Genomic DNA, 25118 nt, shown 5'->3' on the forward strand with positions numbered 1-25118 from the left:
GATCATGTAGCTGGAAGAAACAATGAATTGACTATTAGGCCTATGTCATAGAATGATAAAATAGCCTATGTTAACAGATAGATGTAGAATGTAGAAATAAATAATGTGTTTAATTGCACACGTTGCTTTAGTTCCTCATTAGAAAACAACGCACACTATAAATCTATATCTATATATCTACAAATCTATAACATTTTGGGATGGCTTTCAAACATTTTTGTAATTTCCTTCATTTTCCTTCTCATTACAGAGGATAATTCAAACATCATGGTTCACACTTATGGTTTCAATAAGGCACATATACAAAGGACCTTGATTAGTAATTTATTATAAAGATGGTGATTCTATTCATTTAAAAACTCATTTGATGTCTCAATGTTAGAAAATGATCACTTTTTTTTAACTCTGGCCTCCCCATTTTGGGTATGTTTCAAAATGTTTCACAATTAGTCAAGATGTATTATTTTTTCCCCGAAAGATAGATATATAAATATAGATTTGGCTACAGCAAAAGTATAACATGGGGCGTGACTGGTTAAAATCCCTTGTGGCTCTGCAGTCTATAAGAAGGTCTGGTTCTGTCTGTCTGTCTGTCTGGGTGTCCAGAGATAATCTCGCATACTGCTTGACTGATGTGCACGCTGCCAGTAGGCCATAGAAGGATCTCTACTGTCTCTCCAAGTCCATTGGTAACTATAGGGACAGAAAAGGTTACAGCTGGTCCATGACTCAGTGGGAGTGGCCCACTTCAGGGTCTCCAAAACGGCTTCAGGCCCGGTTCTACTGGCCAAACTGCTGGCTGGATGTGGAGCTGTGAGTCCACCTGTGTGACCTGTTCACCGCCCAGAGAGACCCCCACCCGACACTCACACGCCCCGCTACAACTATACCAGGCGAGGGTTTCCCTGGAGCGTGTGAGGGTCCACATCCTGGGGCCCATTCTCAGCCATTATGCTAGGTGGATTGAATACTTTATTAACAGTTTGCAGATTGTATAGAGGTACGGGTTACAAGGATTGTTAAAGGGATAAATCAACAGGGGGTCCTTAGAGTTACTACAGGGGGGCCGCCAAATCTTTGTGGGATTTGTTTTTTTACATTAACCACTTGAACCTTAGCATTCCTATTCTGGGGAGGGGAACATTAGCCAAAAATAGAAGATCTACAAGCTCACGCTGCGAGGCGTTGTGAGCTTGTAGATCGGCTATTTTCAGCAAAGTGGTTTGGTGGGGAGGGGAAAAAAAGAGCAGACCAAGTACAGAGTGAAAGGTCAAGTTTACTACGTATTGACGGTTTAAGTGGTTAAATGCCTGGAAACAAGGACCGCTCCCCTACATCCCCAGAGTGACAGTCAGGCTGGTCCAGTGCGTCAACCTCACCCTGGCTACCCAACTCACCATCCTCACTGTCTGCTGGCAGGACTGGGACCTCCACCTGCCCCTGGTGCTGTGGTCACATTGGACTGGACTGCAGTATAAAAGTATTATCCTGTTAAATATTATTATTGTTGGCAGTCTGTGGAGACAACATTTCACTGCTTGTAGGCCTATTTGTATGAGTGAGAGACAAATGAACCAAGAAGAACAACAGACAACACAGTAACTCCCAGTGGCTATTATGCTTGGTGGATAGCTGTGAACCCCAGTGGTCCTTGTGTTCGGACCACCGCCTGAGCCAGAACTAAGTGGGGATGCTGGATTGGAATATTTTGTACAGCTATGAGAGATATTGCAGGTGACACATGAACTGATGTAGGGACTGCTTGCAGAGTACAGGGCCTCGCTCTTGCATGGGGGCACACATGGTCCACAGGTTGGTTTTGGGATTGAAGCACTGCACCGTGTCAAGGACCATGCGACCATGCCGACCACCTATAGATAAAGAATTAACAGGATAGTAACTGTTATAGGACTATTATGTGCCTAAACAAGTGAAGTTGAAGTGAGCCCATTTTTAAACTAATATCATTGGTTGAAAGTAACTAAATACATTTACTCAAATTCAGTGCTTTAGTACAATTTGGATGTACTTTACTTGAGTGTTTCCATAAAAAAAAATGCAGAGGCAAATATTTTACGTTTTACTCCATTACAATTATAAATATTATGAATTATTTATTTTTATCCCAAGATTATGTAACCCATTTTTTCACCCAGTGCCAATTGTCTTAAGTAATCCTGGAAGCTACACTCCCTCTGCCAGCTATAGGGAGAGCCTAGAGCCGAGCTCATGCCTCCTTCAATGCATGAGAGCTAGCAGGCCGCTTCTTTTCACCTGACAGGGGGGAGTTTCTCTGGTTAGACGTAGTGCGTGGAAGGAACACGTTGTTCCAACCAGTTCCTTTCCCCTCCATCAGGCGCCCCGGCTGATCAGGGGGAGGCAGTATAGAGACCAGGATTACTGCATGTTTTTGTGAGGGTACCTACCCTTTACAATTATTTGACTGTTTACTAGGCCCCGTTTACACTGGCAGCCAAATCCAGTCTGAATCTAGCCTGAATCAGATCTGTGCCATATCCAGATTGGAATCCGATTTGTTTTACAAAGTCTGAACAGAGACAGGTCACATGGAATCCGATTTAAAGTATCAGCCTGCTTAGCCTGGTTAGACTTGAGCCACATTCAGAGGTGGTTTCAAATCTGATTTCTAAAGATGCGTCTCAGTCTGAACGCAGTAACCTGCTCTAACCACCCAAATCGCATATCAAACTGTCCAAAACGTCACTTGAAGCAAGACCCGAGAACATCATTACAGAGCGCGAGAATTGAAAATGAAATACATCATTTTGATTTACAAGAGCGCAAGGGGTGTAATGAAAACAAAACAATAGTGCAGCTTAAGTTTTACAGAAGAAATGGCGAGCAGCATTCAGTGTACAGATGGAGAAATTCAATGTCTCCTAGCACATTGGGGGGATGCCTCATTACAAGCGAAACTTGTAGGAATGTACAGGAACAAGGCAATATATGAAGACATATTTCATGGTATGGCAGAAAATGGGTTCACAAGGTCCTAAAAGTCATGACGCATACGTCGTTACCACGGCAACCAAAGCAGATATGTCGACGCAGGGCGGCTTTAGGTTGACGTCGTTTAAAATCGGACTGAACACACAGATCTGTGACAGATCCGATCTAGTCGCTTGCAAATGCAGTGTGAACAGTCGGGCCAAAACATCGGATTTGAGAAATCAATCGGATTTGACTGCTAAACGGGGGGTCCTAGTTACTTTGCAGTTTTCCACTCACCGGGCCTCTTTATTAGGCACACATGTCCAGCTGCACGTTAATGCAGATTTCTAATCAGCCAATCTATGGCAGCAATGAAATACATTTAGGCATGCACACACGGTCAAGATGATCTGCTGCAGTTCAAACCAAGGGATTAAAGTGACTTTGCACGTGGCCTGAACCGTTGACTCAAGGCAGGATGTATCCAGTCTCTCATGTTGCAAATGCCAAATTCTGACCCTACCATCCGAATATCACAGCAGAGATCGAGACTCACCAGACCAGGCAACATTTTTCCAATCTTCTATTCTTCAATTCAAATTTGGTGAGACAGTGTGAATAGGCTCTATGCACAGCAGCCATATTACTTCCATCACAGGTGTTACCAATGATTCTAATGAAGGCTCTGTTCCAGTTAAGGCAGGTACACACTGCAGGATATTTGATCCGATTATGCTGTCCGCGACTTTTTTTGGCACTCGCCGACAAAACCTCCCGATCTGACGCAGATCGGCCTTTGATCGGCGAGATAATGCTCGCTGTGTGTGAAAGGCTCTGCGAGACGATATAGCCGCGATCATCCGCTCTGCGATGGCTTTCCGACCGTTTTCAAATATCTACCTCGTTAGATATTCAGTGTCCCAGACTGAAAATCATACAATGTGAAAGGGTCTGAGATAAGTCTGCGAGCATATCAGCGCCACAGCCAATGAGAGCACATTACAGCAGCCACCGTGGCAAGGAGAGGATCAATGGACCTGACCAAACAGCAACAAACAGACCCTCCCCCGCAATATTACCATCCAGTCCTGTTTTAAGTTAAACATTATAAAACTGAATGAGAGAGAGAGCGTGAGCTGTGTGTAGTGTGTGTGTGTGTGTGTGTGTGTGTGTGTGTGTGTGTGTGTGTAATATGTGTGTGCGTGAGCAGCGTGTCTGACACTAGGGAACCCGTGCCTATTTTTGTTGTTGTTGCCAGATTTTGCCAGAGAAATAAGCAACCAGATCTATGAAAACAAGCCCAACAAAAGCGACAGGCCACATGAGCACTTTTTTGAAAATAGCCGATCTACCAGGTCACGTTGTAGATAGGCTATTTTCAAATTAGAACATCTTGAAAAAAAAGAATTTGTCGAATATTTTCCAAATCCACAGATCTTGTATGGGGGTCTATGGCACAACACATTATTTTCAGAAGGGGGAGGTCTGCGGGCAAATATTAATTTGGGGGTCCTTGCCATGAAAATGTTTGAGAACAACTGGTTCAAACAACATTATGAAACAAGGCCAAATAAGCAACTACACTTTCAAGCAACTTTAGAGAAAAACAATACCAACGTCGCTTATAATAAGCGGACATGGCAACACTGCGTGCTGCGTAGCCTACTTGACGAGAGAGAGAGAGAGAAAGAGCGAGACGCATCACGGGAGACGTCGATTAAAATGACTTGGAATAAAAACAAATGTATGTATTGGGTCTGACCCTGGATAGCATCCTAGTGAACTATCCTACAGTGTGTAATCCCTGGTCGGGGATCAATCTATAGTGTGAAAACCACAACGATATATGACAGCCGATTTCAAGAAATAAACTCCTGCAGTGTGTAATGCTCAACGATCAGATGAATCCCTGACCACTTGGTTCTCAAACTTTTTAATTTCAACTCTGAGACTCTCAGAGTTACACACCCGTAAGGGGCCATCTGGAACCACCTCAAAGAACCATGAGGGTACCTGGTCCACACTTTAAGAACCACTGGTGTAGTACACTGGTGTAGTAGAGTGTTTCCAGTTAGTCAACATGCATAATATCAGCAACCTGACTGTTTGACCAGAATGGAACAAAGCCTTCATTAGTATCATTGGTAACACCTGTGAAGGAAGTAAGAAGAGGCCCAATTTCTTTCTAATATGGCTGCTGTGCATAGAGCCTATTGTAGCCTCAGTTTCCTGTTCTTAGCTGACAGGAGTGGCACGCTGTGTGGTTTTCAGCTGCTGTAGCCCATCTGCCTCAAGGTTTGAGGTATATGCTCATCAGATATGCTCTTCTGTATACCTTGGTTGTAAGTTGTAACAAGTGGTCGAGTTACTGTTGCCTTTCTATCAGCTCAAACCAGTCCGGCCATTCTTATCTGACCTCTGGCATCAACAAGGCATTATTCTCTGTAAACCTTAGAGATGGTTGTGCACCGAAATACTAGTAGATCAGCAGTTTCTGAAATACAGAGACTAGACAGTTTTGCACCATCAACCATGTTATAAGTCACTTAAATGAGCTTTCTTCCACATTCTGATGCTCTGTTTGAACTGCAGCAAATCGTCTTGACCATGTGTGCATGCCTAAAAGGCATTGAGTTGCTGCCTTGTAATTGGCTGATTAGCAATTTGTGTTAACATGCAGTTGGATAAGCGTGCCTGATAAAGTGGCCGATGAATACAGATTATTAATACAAAACATAGTTCAGCTTTCAAATTATGTATTGGTTAATCTATTCAGCAGCACACAAAAAACTTTACCAGACGCAACATTAATGTGATTAACACATTAACTTATTACAATCCAATAATACAACTGTGAAGTGGGCCAGTCTGCACATTTGATTTATGTTTGGTACTGCAAGCTAATTATTTTGCCAGTACTTTTACTCGAGTAAAATTTGGTATCTGTTAAAAACATATCTATATTCTGTATTGCTACATTTACTCAAGTGTAAAAGTTGAGTACTTCTCCCACCACTGACAAGAGCCTTTAACAACAGATGTGATACCTGTAACGTAGATCTTTCCATTCAGAGTACAGAAAGCCGGTCGCTCACGTGGAATCTGCATAGAAGCCACTTCTGTCCATACAGATGTTTCAGGGTTGTACTTCTAGGTTGGGTTTGGCTTCCCATTTGTTGTTGAGCCACCTAGGTTCAGAGATGGGAAGTAACGAAGTACAAGTACTTCGTTACTGTAACGAAGTACTTTTTTCGAGTATCTGTACTTTACTGAGTACTTATTTTTCTGACTACTTTTTACTTTTATCCGTTACATTTTAACACAAGTATCTGTACTTTCTACTGAGTACATTTTCAAAACAGGCTCGTTACTTTAGTTTTAATGCTAAATATTAATGTTGCGCGGCAGTCGGCAGATCAGACGAAAAGAAGTGCTCATGATGCATGCAGTCGCCGTTACGTCAGTTACTAGCTCTGGCCACCGGTGTGTGACTGCAAATCATAGCTGCAAATGTATCTACTTCCTGTAACTAGACTAAAAAATAAAAGTAGTGTTGACTAATCATATACATATATTACAATAGGCTCTTATTTTGAAATTGTTTCCGCTAGTTTTTAGAGGAAGTGTGTTGATTGTGTGTGTTAATCAAGCCCCCAGAGTTGCTGAGAAACATTGAAGCTGCCACCCCAGTGGCCAAAGCTGGAACTGCAGGCGGGGAGAAATACATGCACGCGCAAAACATGCTGAGAGATATTTATATATATAGATATAAATATGTAAACATATTATACATAAACACATATGCATTTAGTTATACATAGGCATCTCGAGTGTATTTAATAAATATATCGCGTTCAATCCTTGACACACGGGCTGCCGTAGAACGCAAAAAGGACACTAGTGCGCATGCTCATAACTCTATGGGGGTACAAAATCAAACCAATAATTCTACTTCCGGCAGGTTTCCGGGTGCTTCAAAACGCCACTGAGCACATTCATTGAAATGATAGCTGGGGGCGGGGCAATCCGCCCTCTAGTTATATTATACCTCTATGGTGTTAATGCTGCCAGATGACGCTGGTCATCTCAGATGAAATGTAAACAACTCTCACGTGGATTATAAACGCGAGATTCGGGCCAAAGTACGATATGAAACCATGCTCCTGTGACTTAACCAATGCACAGTATACACGTTGGGAGTGTGTTCTTTTTTAAACTACGAAGCATTAGGTGAGTAGTGGTTATTAATGATCTCATTATGCTGGCTAAAGTGCTACTCCTACTGTGTGTGTGTAAAGACAGAAGTCCGCAAAACTGTAGCTTTGATTTAACAACTTTAAAGGATCTACACCATGAATTTATTTATTTTTTTAAATATTTAATATCATATGGTGTATGTCCCTCAAACCTTTTTCAAAAGGTTTGAGCCTAAATCATCACTCAGATATACTCATCCCAAGTCAATTGTCTCTGGCTTATACAGCACTTTCAGCTGCAATACCAAAACGTCCTCTTGGGCAGGGGGGGGGGCTACTGAGCAATTCTGTCTGTTAATTAAAAAAACTATTTAAAAAAACTATTTAAAAAAACTATTTAAAAAAAAAAAAAAAACCAAGTGTTTGAGGTGCCTGTTTCACCCACTTCCGGGGGGCGGAGCCAAAATCCGAGCCCGAAGTATTTGTTCGTAGACCCCCACTTAGGGGGGGTAGAAAAAGTTTCGGAGCGATTCGGGCACTTTTCATTTAACAGTGGGTTTGCCATCATTAATGTTTGTGACATCAGAAACATTTCCATTCTGAGATCGCCTGTTCAGACACGCCCATTCTGGAAATCCATGAAATGAGAAGGAATGACTGAATTTAAAAAAAAAGACCCTTTAAGGTCATTAGCTGTGTGTGTGTGTGTGTGTGTGTGTGTGTGTGTGTGTGTGTGTGTGTGTGTGTGTGTGTGTGTGCGCGCCTGCGTGCACTTGCTGCGTTTGAATGAAGTACAGTAGTTATCTCTTGCTCTGTCTGTAATCTGGTAACAGGATAGGTGGGCACCTCGATGTAAAATTGGCTATTTTGTTCAAACTGTAATAATAATAATAATAATAATAATAATAATAATAATAATGGGGGAGATGGTCTAAAGCAGGGGTCTTCAACGTTTTTTCAGGCCAAGGACCCCTTAGCTGAGAGAGAGAGAGATGAAGCAGGGACCCCTTTAGCTGAGAGAGAGATGAAGCAGGGACCCCTTAGCTGAGAGAGAGAGATGAAGCAGGGACCCCTTAGCTGAGAGAAAGATGAAGCAGGGACCCCTTTAGCTGAGAGAGAGATGAAGCAGGGACCCCTTAGCTGAGAGAGAGATGAAGCAGGGACCCCTTAGCTGAGAGAAAGATGAAGCAGGGACCCCTTTAGCTGAGAGATGAAGCAGGGACCCCTTAGCTGAGAGAGAGATGAAGCAGGGACCCCTTAGCTGAGAGAGAGATGAAGCAGGGACCCCTTTAGCTGAGAGAGAGATGAAGCAGAGACCTCCACTACATATTGTATAAAATTGTGTTGCAGATGAAACTTTTTCATAGATTTCATATAGTTTAGGCTGTCATCAGTGTTGTGTAAATTAATGTTTTTTATTTATTTCAGACATTTAACCACTTAAACCTTCAATAGGCTACTTAGTACTTGATTTGCTCCTTTTCCCCCCAACCGCTTTGCCGAAAATAGCCGATCTACAAGCTCACAACGCCTTGCAGCGTGAGGCGTTGTAGATCGGCTATTTTCGGCTAATGTTCCCCTGATAATAGGGATGCTATAGGGTTCAAGTGGTTAATGTAAAAAAAAACATCCTATCACACAAAGATTTGCCGGGCCTATAGTAGCTCTGAGGATCCCCTAGGGGTCCCGGACCCCCTGTTGAAGACCACTGGTCTAAAGTAAAGTCTATATGATTAGAACATGCTTAAACATTCGACAATTAAGGTTGCTACAAAACCTGTATATCCAGTCATTTTGGGGCATAAACTAGAAGTTGAAGGATAAATTAAGTCTGATAATGATATACCGTGCATGTTCACATCATGTATACTTTACTTTAATTTTCAAATATTAAATTTTTTAACATTTTGGACAAAATAGCAAATTTTACATCGAGGTGCCCAGATGTCCCTAGTGCCCACCTATCTGTATCCTGTAGTACAGCTGAGTATTGTATTGAATATTGTACTGTATTTTAACATCAGTCATAATGGTGGTAGCCTACTTGGAGAAGCAAATATTTTCTCAGGTGGTACTCAGTGTAAAAAGGTTGAGAACCACTGGAAACTTATCCTGGGCTTTTAAGACGTGTGTTTAGTGGGGATCTTTTAAGTTTAATAGCCGTGGGGTACAATTGGCTTTGCACAGAAACATCCGGTAAAAATACTTTTACTTTTACTCATAAAGTACATTTTAGAGCCTGTACTTTTTTACTTTTACTCGAGTAATTATTTGAATGAGTACTTCTACTTTTACCAAAGTAGTTTTTTACACAAGTAATTGTACTTCTACTCGAGTACAGAAAGTCAGTACTTTTCCCATCTCTGCCTAGGTTCCAGGAGGACACACACACATACACAGCAAAACATGTAATGTCAACTGTTTTCTTTGGACAGTCTTTGGACATTTTCAGTTAACCATTATGCTTGACATGCATTACAAAAAAAACAAAACAACACAAGCTCATGAAACCCAGCAGGCTGAACCTGCAGGCGCATAAACCTGTTTCATACCAATAAAATAGAGCAGTCCATCTAGTGCCACCACATTACAGTTGTAAGGATCACGATAGGCTGCCACGCCGACAGACTCCATGAGCTGCCAGGTGTTGGTGTTGGGGTCGTAGCGTTCCATTGAGTCTTCACTCTCCTCACTCCCCCGGCCACCTACTGCAAACACATATCCATCCAGCATCAGCAGGCCTATGTTGGGTTGTGCAGGGATTATTTTTTTTAAATAAACCTGACTTTTAGAAGTGAATAACTTGGCCATGTACTATGCAGCCTCTCATTCAACTTGAATTTCAAATTGTAGTTCAACTAATATGATGCTGTGCAATAATTACACATTCTCAAACAATAAATGTTATATATTTTGGAAATCATGTTGGAAGAGACCACAACATTTCCTATACTCATGCCGTGATGTCAGGAGTGGAAGTAGTATTACTTTACTGCTGCTTGACCACACCACTCCACCAATGCAAGGACATTTATATAATCAATTAACAATAGAAAGCCTTCCAGAGCATAGTGAATAGAGCTAGTTTTGAATGCTACATGTATAGGCCAATATTTGTACCAAGTACTGTCATATATAGTTACAGTATATTATGTACAGCCAACAACTTGCTACGCTTGTGATGTCATTACTTTGCAGCTGGAACTGATCCATTATGATACCTGTACAGCCACCATTTCAGAAACTTTCTAATTTAATTACTAAATTATTCCCATATTATTATGGGGAAAAAAACATCTAATGCCTTAAAGGCCAATTTGTATTTATATATTTTTTAAAGATATTTTTGGGGGCTTTTTCTGCCTTTATTGATAGGAAAGTAGGCTGACAGGAAACGGGGAGAGAGATGGGGGGGTGACACACAGCAAAGATCGTCGGGATCGGGAGTCGAACCCGCGACACGCTGTCAAGCTGGATTACCGTATGCGTATGTGGTATGCGCCTGGACCCCCAACTCAGTCTTTTTTCAACAACGATTCTTTTAATAGTTTGTAATGATAATTATGAAAAGATGAGTGTTAAAATGTATTCATTTATTGCTTTCTATCGTTTCCGCGATATTTAACTGGGGGGCGCATTCGGGTAATTGGTAAAAATGCATTTTTTTTTACACAATAAGTCGGTTATTTTTGTCTCCGCGAGGCCGAAGGCATGAAGGTTAGGGCAGATCCTCTGGCCCAAATTCTTCACATTGGACTGTTATAGTGCCACCAGGGGGCCGATTTTTGCAAAACATTTTTTTTATATTACTCCAGATTTTGTCCAAACATAACGCAAATTGGTACTATCTCAGTATCTCATATAGTCAATGTGATCAAGACAGATCTGTCGGATTTTTCATACATTGTCCTGATTGGCTAAGATTGGCTTCCAAAGTTTCATGAACGCAGTGTCCGATTGCCGTGAACTTTAGACGCACATCCCCACTAGGCCAAGGAAGACATGCCACCCTACATTTTTCAAATGAGCCTCATGGTGGCGCTATAACAGGCAGATTCACATTTTGGCCTATAACTCTTGAACTGTTGTAGGTCATACAATCAACATATTTTTTTCCATGGATTCTGTGGCATTTCTTCCTTGGCCTAGTGGGAATGTGCGTGCAAAGTTTCACGGCAATCGGATGCTGCGTTCATGATTTGAGGCATTTTGTACAAAACGGGCCATTCCTGCAAACTTTGGAAGCCAATCTTAGCCAATAAGGACACAATATGAAAGATCTGACAGGTCTGTCTTGATCACACTATAGAGATAATGTGTACCAATTTGCATGATGTTTGTACAAAATCTGAGTAATATTAAAAAACTTGTTTTGCAAAAATAGGCCTCCTGGTGGCGCTATAATAGGCCGATGTAAAACATTTGGGGCAGAGGTTCTGCCCTGACCATGTCTTCGGCTTCGCAGAGACAAAAATAGCCGGCTTATTGTGTAAAAAAAAATGGATGTTTTTTACCAATTACCCAAATGTGCCCGCCCCCCAGTGAAAAATCGTGGAAACAATAGAAAGCAATAAATGAATACATTTTAACGCTAGTCTTGTAATTATCATGAAAAACTAATACAGTTGTTGCAAAAAAACAAAGTTGTCCTTTAATCACTTATGACCATCTTTTTCAAAAAACTTTAACAGATCTACTAGATCTGTTAAAGTTTTGTATTTCTATTTTATTTTCACATTTTGCCTGTGATATGCTGATATATATATATATATATATATATATATATATATATATATATATATATATATATATATATATATATATATATATATATGCTCAAAACAGGGACAGCAGGGTTAATGTGGTAAAATTAAATGTCACAGTTTGACAATCTTACTGAAGCGATGGCGTGCCACATTCATGGGAGCCATTTTCGACCAGGAGTTCTGGTGAACATCATAGCGCCACATCTTCATAGGTGGATATGGAGCACGTGAACAATCACAATCAGCCAAATACAGAATAGAGCCTATGGTGGAAGAAGAGCAGAATTAAAACAATGAGTTATGCCTTGATTGTAACATAAATAATAAAGATTGTAATATACATACACAACTTGAGTAGTCTTCTATTTTCTTCATCTCTTTATTAGTGTGATGATTCACTTATCAAGCCAAGAAATTAAAAGAAATTCACCAAAATAGTTGTGACATAAGCTGCCTGGTGGGCTATATACCAGCCTCACCACTGGCTGCAGTAGGTAACATTCTTGTAGTCACATTTAGACAACACCCTGCCTGTCAGCCATCAGTAATTAAAATGGTCAAATATCACTGTTCCTGGTGGCCCATGCCAAAATTTTTAAGAATATGATTTAGATAGCTTGTGTTTTATATTTGATGTTTACCTGGTATCCAAGTTGCTTTTAATTACTTTTGTTGACTTGACTTCATGACATTTACTCTGATTTCACCGTTGCAAATAGCTCTGGATAAAAACACCTGCTAAATGCTTAAATAGGCTCTATGCACAGCAGCCATATTAGAAAGAAATTGGGCCTCTGCTTACTTCCTTCACAGGTGTTACCAATGATACTAATGAAGGCTCTGTTCCATTCTGGTCAAACAGAGTCAGGGTGCTGATATTGTGCATGTTGGCTCACTGGAAACACTCTGCTAGACCAGTGGTTCTTAAAGTGTGGACCAGGTACCCTCATGGTTCCTTGAGGGGGTTCCAAATGGCCCCTTACGGGTGTGTAACTCTGAGAGTGTACAAATGGAACCAAATGGTCCATTTGGTTCCATTTGTACACTCTTTTTAGTTTTTTTGTTTTGTTTTAGTTTTTAGAGTTATGGGGGCCCTTGAAATTAAAAGAAGGAAGTAATATGGCTGCTGTGCATAGAGCCTATTGTGCCCTTCAAGAATTCCAAATGCCTTTCCAGCTCAACGTTGCTACAGATAGTTTTAGAGGCCAAAAAGAGTAGGATCGATTAAACGTCATAAATTGATTGACTGTGATGGTAATCCTCACCTGACGCAACCACAGCCTGACAGTCTACTCTGCCGGGCAGTTGTCCCAGAGTCCTCCACTGATTGGTCAGGAGATCAAAGCTCTCAACTTTGGCGAAAAAATTCATACAGGTATCTCTTCCCACCGTCACGATCACTTCAACAAGCAGGTGAGACAGTAGATTTAAAAGTTCAAACACATTATTTAATTCATTCAGGCATGCTTCTGACTTTTGGATCGATGTTGAGTGTCTGCGTGTCACCTTTTAACTACCAACATAAAAATAAGAAAATCCAAAATAGAAAAAGTAGCAAATCTACAAGCTCACAACGCAACGCATTGTGAGCTTGTAGATCTGCTATCTTTGCTATTAGTCATACGACAACATATATAGGGCTTAAAACAAAGAAATAGAAGATAAACGCAGCACCAGGCACATACATGAGCCCTGGTAGTCACAGTAGTCTATATAATAGTGAAATGTTATAACCTAAATTATCAGTCACTGAATTAATCCAAGATAAATTGGTGTGCATTTTGACATCTATAAAAGTACAAAAATGTTATTAAATTTGAATTGTAAAATGTTAATAATGAAATAATAACCATTATGAACCCTGAATAGGTAGGTAGGTACTTAATTCATCCCCAAGGGGAAATAATAGCAAACCAAAGTCAGATTTTTATTGGCAGATATGGAGGAATGCACCATCATCAGTGTCAACATGTGTTCAGCAGGGTACCTGCTGTCCTGCGTGGGCGTGCTGTGTTACTGGAGGGACGCTCCTTGGCCTCAGAGATGAACCTCTGGCAGCCCTGGTGTTCTTTCACCACATCCAGACACTCAACCACAGTGTGGAGGTAGGAGGGACTGATGAGAGGCAGACGGATTTGCTCCAACACCTTGAAGAACACACAGAACACTCATTATTTACTGGTCCAACTGGATATTGGGCGAACAACATATTTATCATGCATATTACCATCAAGCATCATATCTCTGCTGTCGGGCAGAAACCAGCTAACTCCAAAATGTGCATTTTTCAGGAAATGACAAAAACAAAACAAAAAGTGGAGTTAGGAGGTTTTGTTCATCATTGATAAGAAGTTTAAGAACAGCTGAATGGACCTCAAAGCTCACAATGAGGTTGAAGGTCAAAAGGGGGTGGTGCCTGGAGTCAGCAAAAACAGCTAACTCCACCCCCCTTTGATGGAGTTAGCTGGTTTAGCAGACAGTTTGAGGATCCAATGGAGTTAGGGACCAGTCGAAATTTACATAAGGGGGGGCATGGAGGAAATGTATGTGCCCTGATCTAAAATGCCATGACCCTCCCTTTGACAAAAAAAATAAATCAATGACCCTCCCCAAGTGATTACAAAAAAAAGAGTAACCCTCCCCGCCTAGAAGTGTCACGATATATTGTGTCACGATATAGCCTATCGTGGTATTAAAATGTGATGATAGGTATTGTCATGATGTCATACTGTATCGTAATATTTTTTTAATTGTTTTTTTAATAAAAAAAAAACACTTTCTTTTTTTTTGCCGGTGAAAGTTAGGAGTTTTTACTGTATGATATGAAATGTAAAGCTTATCATAATCATAGTAATTATTAATCATGTCCTCCATCATATTCAAGGTATTTTGGAGAGAAATGAAACAGACTCCAGTCAGTCACTTTCAGTTTAAAGCACTGCAGAGGGGAGGTGTTGTGTGTCAGCTGATGCTCGTTGACGCTCGTTAATGTGACATGCATCTGCACTCTCAAATAGGCCTACATCTAATCTAAGATTGTATTATACTGTATCTGGTATTATAGATTTTTTTTAGCTGTTGGAAATAACTAGGCTGCACTTGGTTGGTAAAGTCCAGATGACAAAAATATGAGGTTTGTGGAATTTATAGTTATGCAGTCTTATATTATATTATATTTGTTATATTAGTGTCTATCTGTCCTCTGAAACAATGGGTTTATAGTTAGTGAGAACTTCACTTCTCCATTAAGCTTGCACAAATGTATTTATTTGTGTGTACAAAGCACTTTGTAATTGTTTCTAACTTGCTTTATAACGTTATTTATAAGATGATGGCCAATGTTGATGATACATGAGAAAAGAACATTAATGATATATCATATCGATATCATGCCCAACATCATGTATCGTATTGTGAAATTCTTGACACCCCTAACCCTCCCCATCAAATACAACATGACATTTAAAACTGATATGTCCAATGTTTTGCTTTCCACATTGATTAGAACATTCATTGCTGTAGTGTAGTCAGTCTTGCTAAATGCACAGTGTATCTGTAGTAGTGGTAGCAGAATGGATAGTGTTCTCATCTTACATGTGGGAAACCCATTGAATCCTGGTCAGATAGAAGAAAGTTGAATATTTGGTAACCAGTAGTTTAAAACTTTTGTCACTCTGCCCTTTTAATTATCAACTACAGTGACTACAACTACACTGTTGCCTACATAAAACAAATTAGGCTATCAATTATGGCCTGATGCTTCTGGTTTTACTTGTGGAGCTAGGCATCTATACACAACTGTCCATATAGATCCACATTAATCACATGCACAGAATTACTTCAAATGATTATGAATATCCAGTTATAGTAGGCCTATTTATAATGCATCTCTCCAATAACGCCTGTTGAAGTTTTGCTTAATTGTTCAACCACCATCGTTAAGACGCTGAATAGATTTGACTGGGTCGTTCACACTCGCTGTGCGTTGATGGCTTGTTAACGACCGTCATTGATTCTAAATAGACAAGGTGTTACTTGATTTGAATTCTTTGTATCCTTTGAAATGGAGAGGGGTCATTGACCACTGTTCTGCTGTACTAAAAAGGTATATAAAAAACGGACTATTTTATCAATTCAAAATTGCATGACCCTCCCTTGGATTCAAAGTAAAATTAGCTGACCCTCCCTTGGACCAAAATTAGAAAGGCATGACCCTCCCCTATTTTCCTCCATGCCCCCCCTTATGTAAATTTCGACTGGTCCCTTAGCTGGTTTTGTCAGCGCTTTTTAATACTTTTCATTGGTTCAATTTTGTTTTAACAACACACAGACGTAAAGGGTGTTCAATAGCACTGATTTGTGGAAAAAAATGCAAACACGTCGAAATGGAGTTAGCTGGTTTCTGCCCGACAGCAACGATATATAGATGCCAAGCATGTATAGGAGACATCTATAGGAAGAGACATGAGAGACAAGAAAGGACTGACCTTTTCAAAGCTCTGCCTGTGGGTAGGACACTTGTCTAACCACAACATGGCAGCATCAAACACCATGTTCTCCTTGGGCACATTGAGATGGTCACTGGCAAGAATCTCCGTCACTCTTTCCACAGAGAGAGAGAGGAATTCTTCCTATTGGTAGGAAAGAAATACAGTACATTAGATGATAGATGTAGACTGTTCCCATACTTCCTAATTAAGTAATGTTTTCTCCTCTGAAGTGATCACTGGTGATAGATTATTGTTTCGGCCTGGCGAGAGTATTTGCACCCTGTCCGTCCGTGTGTCTGTCAACAGCTAATCTCCGGCACTGTTGGCCTGGCCGCTGTGAAACTGTGCACACACACTGACTCCCTGGATGCCAAAGCCGAACCTCTACCCCAGTTTTTTCAGATTGGCCTGTTATAGCGCCACCAGGAGGCCGAATTGTGCGAAACACATTTTTGGATATCACTCCTAGAGATTTTGTCCAAACCTCACGCAAATCGGTACATCTCCAGTCATGTGATCAACACGGATCTGTCCGATTTTCCATATTCCATCTTGATAAAATTGCTAAAATAAAATAAAATTGGCTTCCAAAGTTTGCAGGATTGGATTGGATTTCCGTGAAATTTTTGCACGCACATTCCCACTAGGCCGAGAAAGAAATGACACTCGAACATTTTTAAATCAGGCTCATAGTGGTGCTATGACAGGCCGTTTCGCGTTTTTATCTATAACTGCACCGATCTGCGTGAAACTTTGCACGCACACTCCCTAGAGGTCAAGGAAAAGCCTTTGCCCTGCATTTTTCACATCTGCCTTTTAGAGCGCCACCAGAAGGCCGATTTTTCATATTCCATCCTAATTTGCAGTAGAGGTCCGTTTTAAACAAAATGCCTCAAAACATGAACACAGCGTGCAATTTCCGTGAAATTTTGCACGCACATTCCCACTAGGCAGAGGAAGAAATTCCACCCTTTTCACATTGGCCTGTTATAGCGCCACCAGCAGGTCTAACTTATCAAAACACATTTTTGGAACAAAATGCCTCAAATCATGAATGCAGTGTCCAATTGAAAGGCCTAAGAAGAAATAGCACCCTTTTCACATTGGCCTATTATAGTGCCACCAGGAGGCCACAATAACCTATCTGACCTGGCGGAGACCTGTGCTCCGAGGAGCACATTTTCTAGTTTGTTTAGTGAAATGGACATGTAACTGTAGCTTATTAATATACAGTACATTTAATGATTAAATGTTTCAAAATACGCCTGGGTCAGTGACAGGTTGAGTAATAGTAATAATGTATTTTTTTAAAAAGTAATAGGAGAAAAAGCCAACAACAGACAAAAAACTTGGTTAATGTATGATCTCTCAATCACTGACCTGCCGATAGATAACACTGAAGTTTTCCAGAATGTGATCCATGCTGCGTTTCTTCAGCATTTCACAGGAGTGGTCGTCAGCACAGCAGTAAATCTCTACACAGTTATTTACATCAATGTGACGCATCATGTAGTCACAGCAGGCTACTCGAACAAACGTGACATCCAACAAGTCTGATGCTGCTAGCAGGGCCTATACCAGATGAACAAAATGTCTTTATTAAGTACTGCTGTTATGTAGGATAAACAATGAATAAGGTTTATGATGATAATACATTACCTGCATATTTGCAGTGGAGATGGACACCTTTGAAGTGTAGGCATAGTTCACCAACAAACCAATAATCTGAGGTTCCACTCCACTCATGGTCACCCTTTCCTGTGTGGACTCCTTCATACCAGATGTAAACATGGCCTGTGCAGGTTGGAAAACATAATTAACTAATTGGATACAGTATGATGATCGGTTGACATGAAAGCCAAGGCAAAATTGAAAAGTAATTCTGTTAACAACAGCAGGTCAATACATGTGTGTATTTACCTCAAAGTTAGAGCTAAAGGAGGCCAGTACAGAACGATGGCAGGGGAACTCCTGTCCCTCAGAGCACAGTATCACATCACACAAGACACTGTTGAGCCGCAGCCTGTTAAGGCCCTCTAACACCTTGTAGGGATGGTCGCTTTTCTCAAACGTTGCAGTCTTCAGTGAGGATAGAGGTACACTGGTGCTGTCCTCCTGAAGTGCAACGACAACATCCAGAGGGAGATTTATAATCAGACAGATAAACAACTATTCATCTGTGAATAATGTTGCTGTGCTTCATGTGTCACACAACAGTTAGTTTGCAAACAACAATGCAGTTCACCAACAGCTGTTTGAACGCACACGCGCACACACACACACACACACACACACACACACACACACACACACACTCACATCCAGTCTCGTTCTCTTGGCAGCCTGTGGTGATTCTCTCTGGCAGGCAGCATCCAGGATGTTGTCAGCCATGGCTGAGGTGAGGTGTGGTGGAGTGGGTCACGTCTGCAGAGATAACACACAACATTACTGTTACATGTGGTTACACAGTCAAATCCTCACTGTTTATTTAATTCTGAGAGGGTAGAACTGGAACCTTGATGGAATTAACATAATTCACCTGTTCACGTCTTTTTTTTTGCCTGTCGATTAGTCATTTAATTCACTTCAGGCTGAGCATAGTGAAATGACTTATTGTGGTCAGATGTGATGAAGGTACGAGGTTACTCTCATCACGTTTAAAATGCAAAGAAACAGCTTCTTGACTTGTTAGCTTATTATGTTGCACTGAAGCTTTATTTAATCAGGGGAGATTTGATGAGCATATCAAGTATTTTTTTTCAGCAATGTCTGACTCCTGGCTACACACCGTTCAGTTAACAAGCATTCACAACTGGGAGCTGCCCAGTTGTCAGGCATTTGTAACAGAGAGCTTCCCAGTACAGCCAGTCTCTACTGCCACTGGAGCAGTTTGAGTATTAGGAATATTTCCCCCTTTGTGTGAATGACTAGTAGGCACTGTTATGCTTCCTATGTAATTGTATATAATAATTATTATTATTATTATGAATTCAATAATAATAATAATTATTATTATTAGTTTTATTTATATTCACTTTACATTTGAAACTAATCTCAAAGTGCTATATAAATGTGCTGGTATCTAAGCAGCATCAAATAATGAATGAGGAGGAAATGGATTCAATCAGAGGTTGAGTGTTGGTCTAATATCAAACTCTGGCCTTCCTTTGTCTTTAGAGATGCAAATGATCGATTAATTCATTAATTGATAGTTGATAACCTTATTGATCGATTAATTGATAAGCTGAGTTTTATTCACCTGTTTCCTAGGCTGTGTGGGCCATCACTTCCTGTCGATTTCATTGGATATCATTCGTCATCTGACCAGTTTCATTGGATTTCATTGGATCAAATCGACAGGAAGTGATGCCCACACAGCCTAGGAAACAGGTGAATAGGACAAAAAGGAAAATTCTTGTCCGAAACCGAAAATGAGTGCAGAAACATAATTGCCTTGATGTATATAACATTAACGAGCGTCAACGAGCATCAGCTGGACACAGACACACACACCTCCCCTCTGCAGTACTCTATGGAGTCTGTCTCATTTATCTCCAAAAGCCTGATTGTAATCGATTATAGATTAATTGTTAACATCCCTATTTGTCTTTGGTCCACCGTTCCTTCCTTCCACATCATATCTATCGCTCCCTCCAGGCAAAACACAACTCACTTGTTCTTCCTTTAATCCTTTACTTTACCTAATTTATTTAGCTTCTCTTACACCATTCTTATATCAGCCTCAATCCAATAAACTATAGCGCTCACAACACACATATAAATGATAGAAACAATGTAAACCTATGGGCGGTGCCAGGAAGGCCGAGGGCTAGCAGGGTCTCAAGCCCCCCTAACTCTGGTCGATAGGAACTCCTAACGCTATGGACCAGAGTTAAAGCCCCCCTGATGAAGGCTGACCCAACCCCCCCCCCCCCCCTCCCCCTCCCGACTTACTTGTGATCCTAGAGCAGCACAACTATCTCCGGACTCTGGGCAAATTGCAGGGGTGGACTGGCCATTTGGCGTACCGGGCAAATGCCCGGTGGGCAAAAATATTTCCCGTTTTAGGATTATTACGGTCATTTCAGGGTCGTGTGGCCCAATTATTAGTTACGTTAATGTTTGGGCTGGGATGCTTTCCAGCAGGGGCCTCAGTGCGGCTGCAGAGTTCATGTGCAGGGCTGGGCTGAACCAACCCCCCCCCCCCCCCCCCCCCCCCCCCCGTTGACAAAACGGTCCGGGGGGTGGTGGGCCGGTCCGGACCAAAATGCCAGGGCTGAATTTTGGTCCCAGTCCGGCCCTGGCAAATTGTAGGTAGCAAATTATACTTTTCATAATCTGCAAGGTGTTAATTACCGTTATTCAAAACAAAAGTCTCTGTTTCTTAGTTTGGGGAAGACTGGGCACCAGGAAAGGTGGGCACCGGGATAACTGGGAACTAGGAAGAGAGGGCACTAGGGAAATGTGGGCACCTGGAAGAGAAGGCACTTTGGGGTGGAGAAGAGTGGGAACTGGGGAAATATGGGCACCAGGAACACTGGGCACCTGAATTAGGACTGGGTGCCTGAATTAGGATTGTGTTAACTTCACAGAGCATGCCGTTTTGTTGTTGGTAAGTTATATTTAACCCACTGTTGTTTAAAGCCCCAAACACAACACAACAATGAGGTCATGTGGTCACACAGACATATTGATAGCTGACAGTCTGATAGAAGTAGACAAAACAGTGGAAATGCTGTCTTTATGCAGGCGTTGTGAGCTTGTAGATTGTTGTGAGCTTGAAGATTTGATATTTTCCCTCCCACAAATGTTATGGAGTGGATTTCTTAAGCAGACAGTACTAGAGCCATTACTGTATGTAGGGTGAACAATAGACCAAGCAATAGCAAATGAGCCACCTTCGTTGTACGGATTGTTCCTTCCACACAAAACAATAGAAAGCACACCTTTATAATGATGACAATCATTCACAAGAGATATAGTTATTCAATGCCAGGTAATAGGTGGCCATTAGCAGGTAGGTTTGATCGCAGCATTCGTGCATGCAAATACATTGAAAGAATGAGCATGAATGGAGCAACCACTGAAACATTTCTTTCTTCTAGCATCATTGCTAATAAAAGTATTCAATCTCACAGGCAGTGAGTGCACCTATAAGTGTCCACTCTTCCTAGTGCCCAGTTTTCAGATTTGAGCATAACATAAAATACGTCCGCCAGATGGAAATTATTGTATTTACTCCACTGCGCCCTCTACAGATCTGGTAAATATAAATAACCATTGATTGACCAGATCTGTAATTTCCGTCTGGCAGTCATATTCTTTCATATTTACTGCCCAAAAAGTGTATTATACAGAAAAGGTGGTCCTCCTGAGATGTTTCCCACCGTGGAGAGTAGTCTTTCAACAACACAAAACTGCATTTGTTACGATGAGTAGTGAAATAATTGTGTTTATTTTCAGTGGTGTAAAGTAACTAAGTGCATTTACTAAGTACTGTACTTAAGTACAATTTTTAGGTATTTCCAATTGTCTATACTCATTACTTTTACTCCACTATACATCTCAGAGGCAAATATTGTACTTTTACTCCACTACGATTATTTGAAAACTTTAGTTACTAGTTACTTTGCAGATATTAATTATTACATTATAAAACATACATTAACCACTTTAGCCCTATTTTACACCGAGGCTATTTGAAAATAGCAGATCTACAAGCTCACAACACGTTGCATCGCGACGCGTTGTGAGCTTGTAGATCTGCTTTTTTCAAACATTTTAGTACTTTAGGTACATTTTGATGCCAATACTTTTGTACTTTTATCAAGTAAATTTTGGACTTTTACTTGTAACAGAGAATTTCTGCAGTGCAGTATTGATACTTTTACTTAAGTAAAACATTTCAGTACTTGTTCCACCACTGCCAAAAAGTGTATTATACAGAGAAGGTGGTCCTGAGACGTTTCCCACCATGGAGAGTAGTCTTTCAACAACACAAAACTGCATTGTTGAGTGGTTCTCAGATTTTTCAATTTCCACAACCCCCATAACTCTGAGAGTGTACAAATGGAACCAAATGGATTATGGACCCGTTCCATTTGTACACTCTCAGAGTTACACACTCGTAAGGGGCCATTTGGAAACCCCTTAATATTAACTGCCAGAGGTATTTTCATATTTTTTTAGCCAGTGCCAGAGTTTTTCATTGGAAAAAAAAAAGTACTCAGGAGCCGAAATACAGCATTTTAAAGTTTTAAGTTAACAAGGAAGTGGATAGGAGTCTAGATCTTCAACTAATCATATCTCCTTGGTCTTTGGGTGAAATTGGAAAAAATAAACATAAAAAAAAATGAATATATATATATTTTTTCACTTCACGTAGATCTACGCGATTGGCACGTGGCGGCTTTAAAGCGGTTCGCGTAGATCTACGTGATTGGCAGTGAATCAGTTAAGGGACCATGAGGGTCCCTGGACCCAAATTTTAGAGCCACCAAAACAAAGCGGCTCCTCAAAACCGGAACGGAAAATTAAGACTATAATATTGTTGATGAATAAAGACAGTAGGTCACATACTACAACGAATGAAGACTGTATGTTGGTATATACTATAATAAAAGAAGTTGTGGTGGTTTACAGCCGAATGTAAACACTCTAAACACTAGCTTCTGCAACACGTTTTTTTGGTCAATGTTGCCATATATTGAGAGAAACAAGCAACCATGGGTCTCTAGGAAGGCAAGCCCAAAATAAGTAGCCTCGCGTGGCCAGACAATATCACACGACACAATCTGCCGAGGGCTAAAGTGCGATGCAATTTTGCAAAAGCAGATTCGTCTGGAACCAGGCTACAAAAGAAGCAACTTATGTTAGGTCAGATGAGCGCGGCTATTTGAAAATAGCCAATCTACAAGCTCGCAACACGTTGTGAGCTTGTAGATTAAAAACAACAATTTAACAATGCAACTAAATAATACGATATAATTACATAAAAAATCACATGTTGAATACAGTATTTCAACTAGCACTGAGCTGATTGGCTATGTGCACATGCGTGCATGTGCGCGTGCACGTGACGTCAGAAAATATAGCCCCCCTAGTTCAAAAATCCACAGCTCATCACTGGTTGGGAGCGTGTGGAAACGTGTCTCGTTTAACGTGGTAAGCTTTATAGAATTATAGTCCATATAACGTTTTGGTAGACGATCAGCAGGAACATACAGCAATACTTTTCGAACGAATGCTTCTCTCTTTGTTATCTTTTTCTGTTCTTACTTATATATTTTTTCTCCCGCTACTCACTGTATCACTACCGCACTGGGCAGTGGGCACAACAACATTGCGTCAACCTCATCACGTTTCACTGCGCAGCCCCACCCCCTTAAAGGAGCCAGACCTAGCATATAACACAACACAACACAAATGCTTCCTGGCACAAAACACTTTCATGAAAATATTTGAGAACCACTGGTTTAAAAAACTATTCAAACATTGCAACGTAAGCCTAAACAAGCAAGTACACTTAAGAAACATGCCCCTTACTTAACAGGAAAAACAAGGTTGCTTATAATAAGCGGACATGGCAACACTGGTTTTGGTACTGCGCGAGTTGTCCAGCAGGCCACGCCCACGCCAGTAGGATCTGGTCAAGAGCCCGCCTTCTGTATCCGGTGGCTTGCAAGTCATGTTGCAAGCAAGCCCACACAAGCAACGTTTCCGTTTCCGTGTCTGCTCCAGACCGGATCTTTATCCTGCAACGTGAATCGACCCCCCCCCCAGGCAACACCCACCATTGGTCAGTTGGCTGGTGTCACAGTCTCGTCACGCCAATAAGGATCAGCTATTGGTCAGAAAAAAGGTCTTCGTAACTTCATTATTGGCAACTTTTTATGCAGACTAGTGGTGACTGGTGACCACTGCACTGACTGACCAACGACTTTTTCTAAACCTTCCATGGTGAAAAATAGAGATCCTGCATCAGCAGCACAGACTGAATCACTTTACACTGATGTGTCAACTGAAAGTGGCATCCAACGTCAACTGGAATGAATCTCCAGACTTTAGGGTGTAAGTAATTTGTCATTGTTCTGGTAAGTATTTATGGTTTAAAAAAAAGTTTTTTGTTGATTGATTGATGTACTATATTTAGTAAGACTAAGACATGAGAACAACAGTACATGGAAGGACACATTCACAATACAAGGTCTACTAAACTGGAAGACTCATAAAGCACTGAGCTTGTTAAAAGGTTGAAGCACAATATTCTTATAGTAATCATTGCTATAGAGTGTTTGTTCCGTAACAGAGGTCTCTCAAGCTCTTTGATAAACAGAATATACATTTTCAGGTAGGTGACAACATTTCAGCCAATCAGGAGAGAGTGCCCATTTATCAGCTTCATTTTTATAGTGTTCCAGTTCCAATATTGTCTGCTCATTTCTTTGTGTCCTCACTTCCAATTTCACTTGTTTAATCTGTATCCTGTCTGAGTTCTCTATCCTGATTGGATAAAATTGGTATCCTGACCTGAAAATGCATTTTCTGTTTATTAAAGAGCTGGAGAGACATGGAGACTCCTGTTACTGAACAAACACTCTATAGCAATGAGTACTATCAGAATATAGAGCTATTTAACAACTATTTTAACCTAAGAAAATCACTCACTCACCCTACCTTTACAGTCAGTGTTCAAGTCAGTCAGAAGGGCCCCA

The 25118-nt window shown here is 40.9% G+C and overlaps 1 protein-coding gene across 1 annotated transcript; it reads right to left on the bottom strand.

Moving 5' to 3' along the window:
• Positions 1–1318: 1318 nt before the first annotated feature.
• LOC308104812 (kelch-like protein 21) lies at positions 1319–18830 on the bottom strand. Its single transcript, XM_080455341.1, has 11 exons — positions 18724–18830; positions 18325–18519; positions 18064–18198; positions 17785–17976; positions 16402–16545; positions 13902–14061; positions 13180–13314; positions 12046–12177; positions 9701–9889; positions 6000–6140; positions 1319–1871 (listed from the first exon to the last, which is right to left on the bottom strand). The coding sequence occupies exons 1-10, from the start codon at positions 18793–18795 to the stop codon at positions 6103–6105; spliced, it is 1392 nt and encodes a 463-aa protein (XP_080311467.1). The 5' UTR covers positions 18796–18830; the 3' UTR covers positions 1319–1871; positions 6000–6102.
• Positions 18831–25118: the final 6288 nt, after the last annotated feature.

This window comes from Gymnoscopelus braueri, assembly GCF_963280865.1.
Source record: "Gymnoscopelus braueri genome assembly, chromosome: 17".
NCBI lineage: Eukaryota > Metazoa > Chordata > Actinopteri > Myctophiformes > Myctophidae > Gymnoscopelus > Gymnoscopelus braueri.

Excerpts from the sequence above, each read along its gene's own strand:
- LOC308104812 (XM_080455341.1), bottom strand. The coding sequence starts at position 18,795 with ATGGCTGACAACATCCTGGATGCTGCCTGCCAGAGAGAATCACCACAG. Across the intron at positions 17,977-18,063 it reads TCTCCACTGCAAATATGCAG|GCCCTGCTAGCAGCATCAGA; the intron begins GTAATGTATTAT and ends CATCTGGTATAG. Across the intron at positions 12,178-13,179 it reads TCAGGCTGTGGTTGCGTCAG|GCTCTATTCTGTATTTGGCT; the intron begins GTGAGGATTACC and ends CTTCCACCATAG.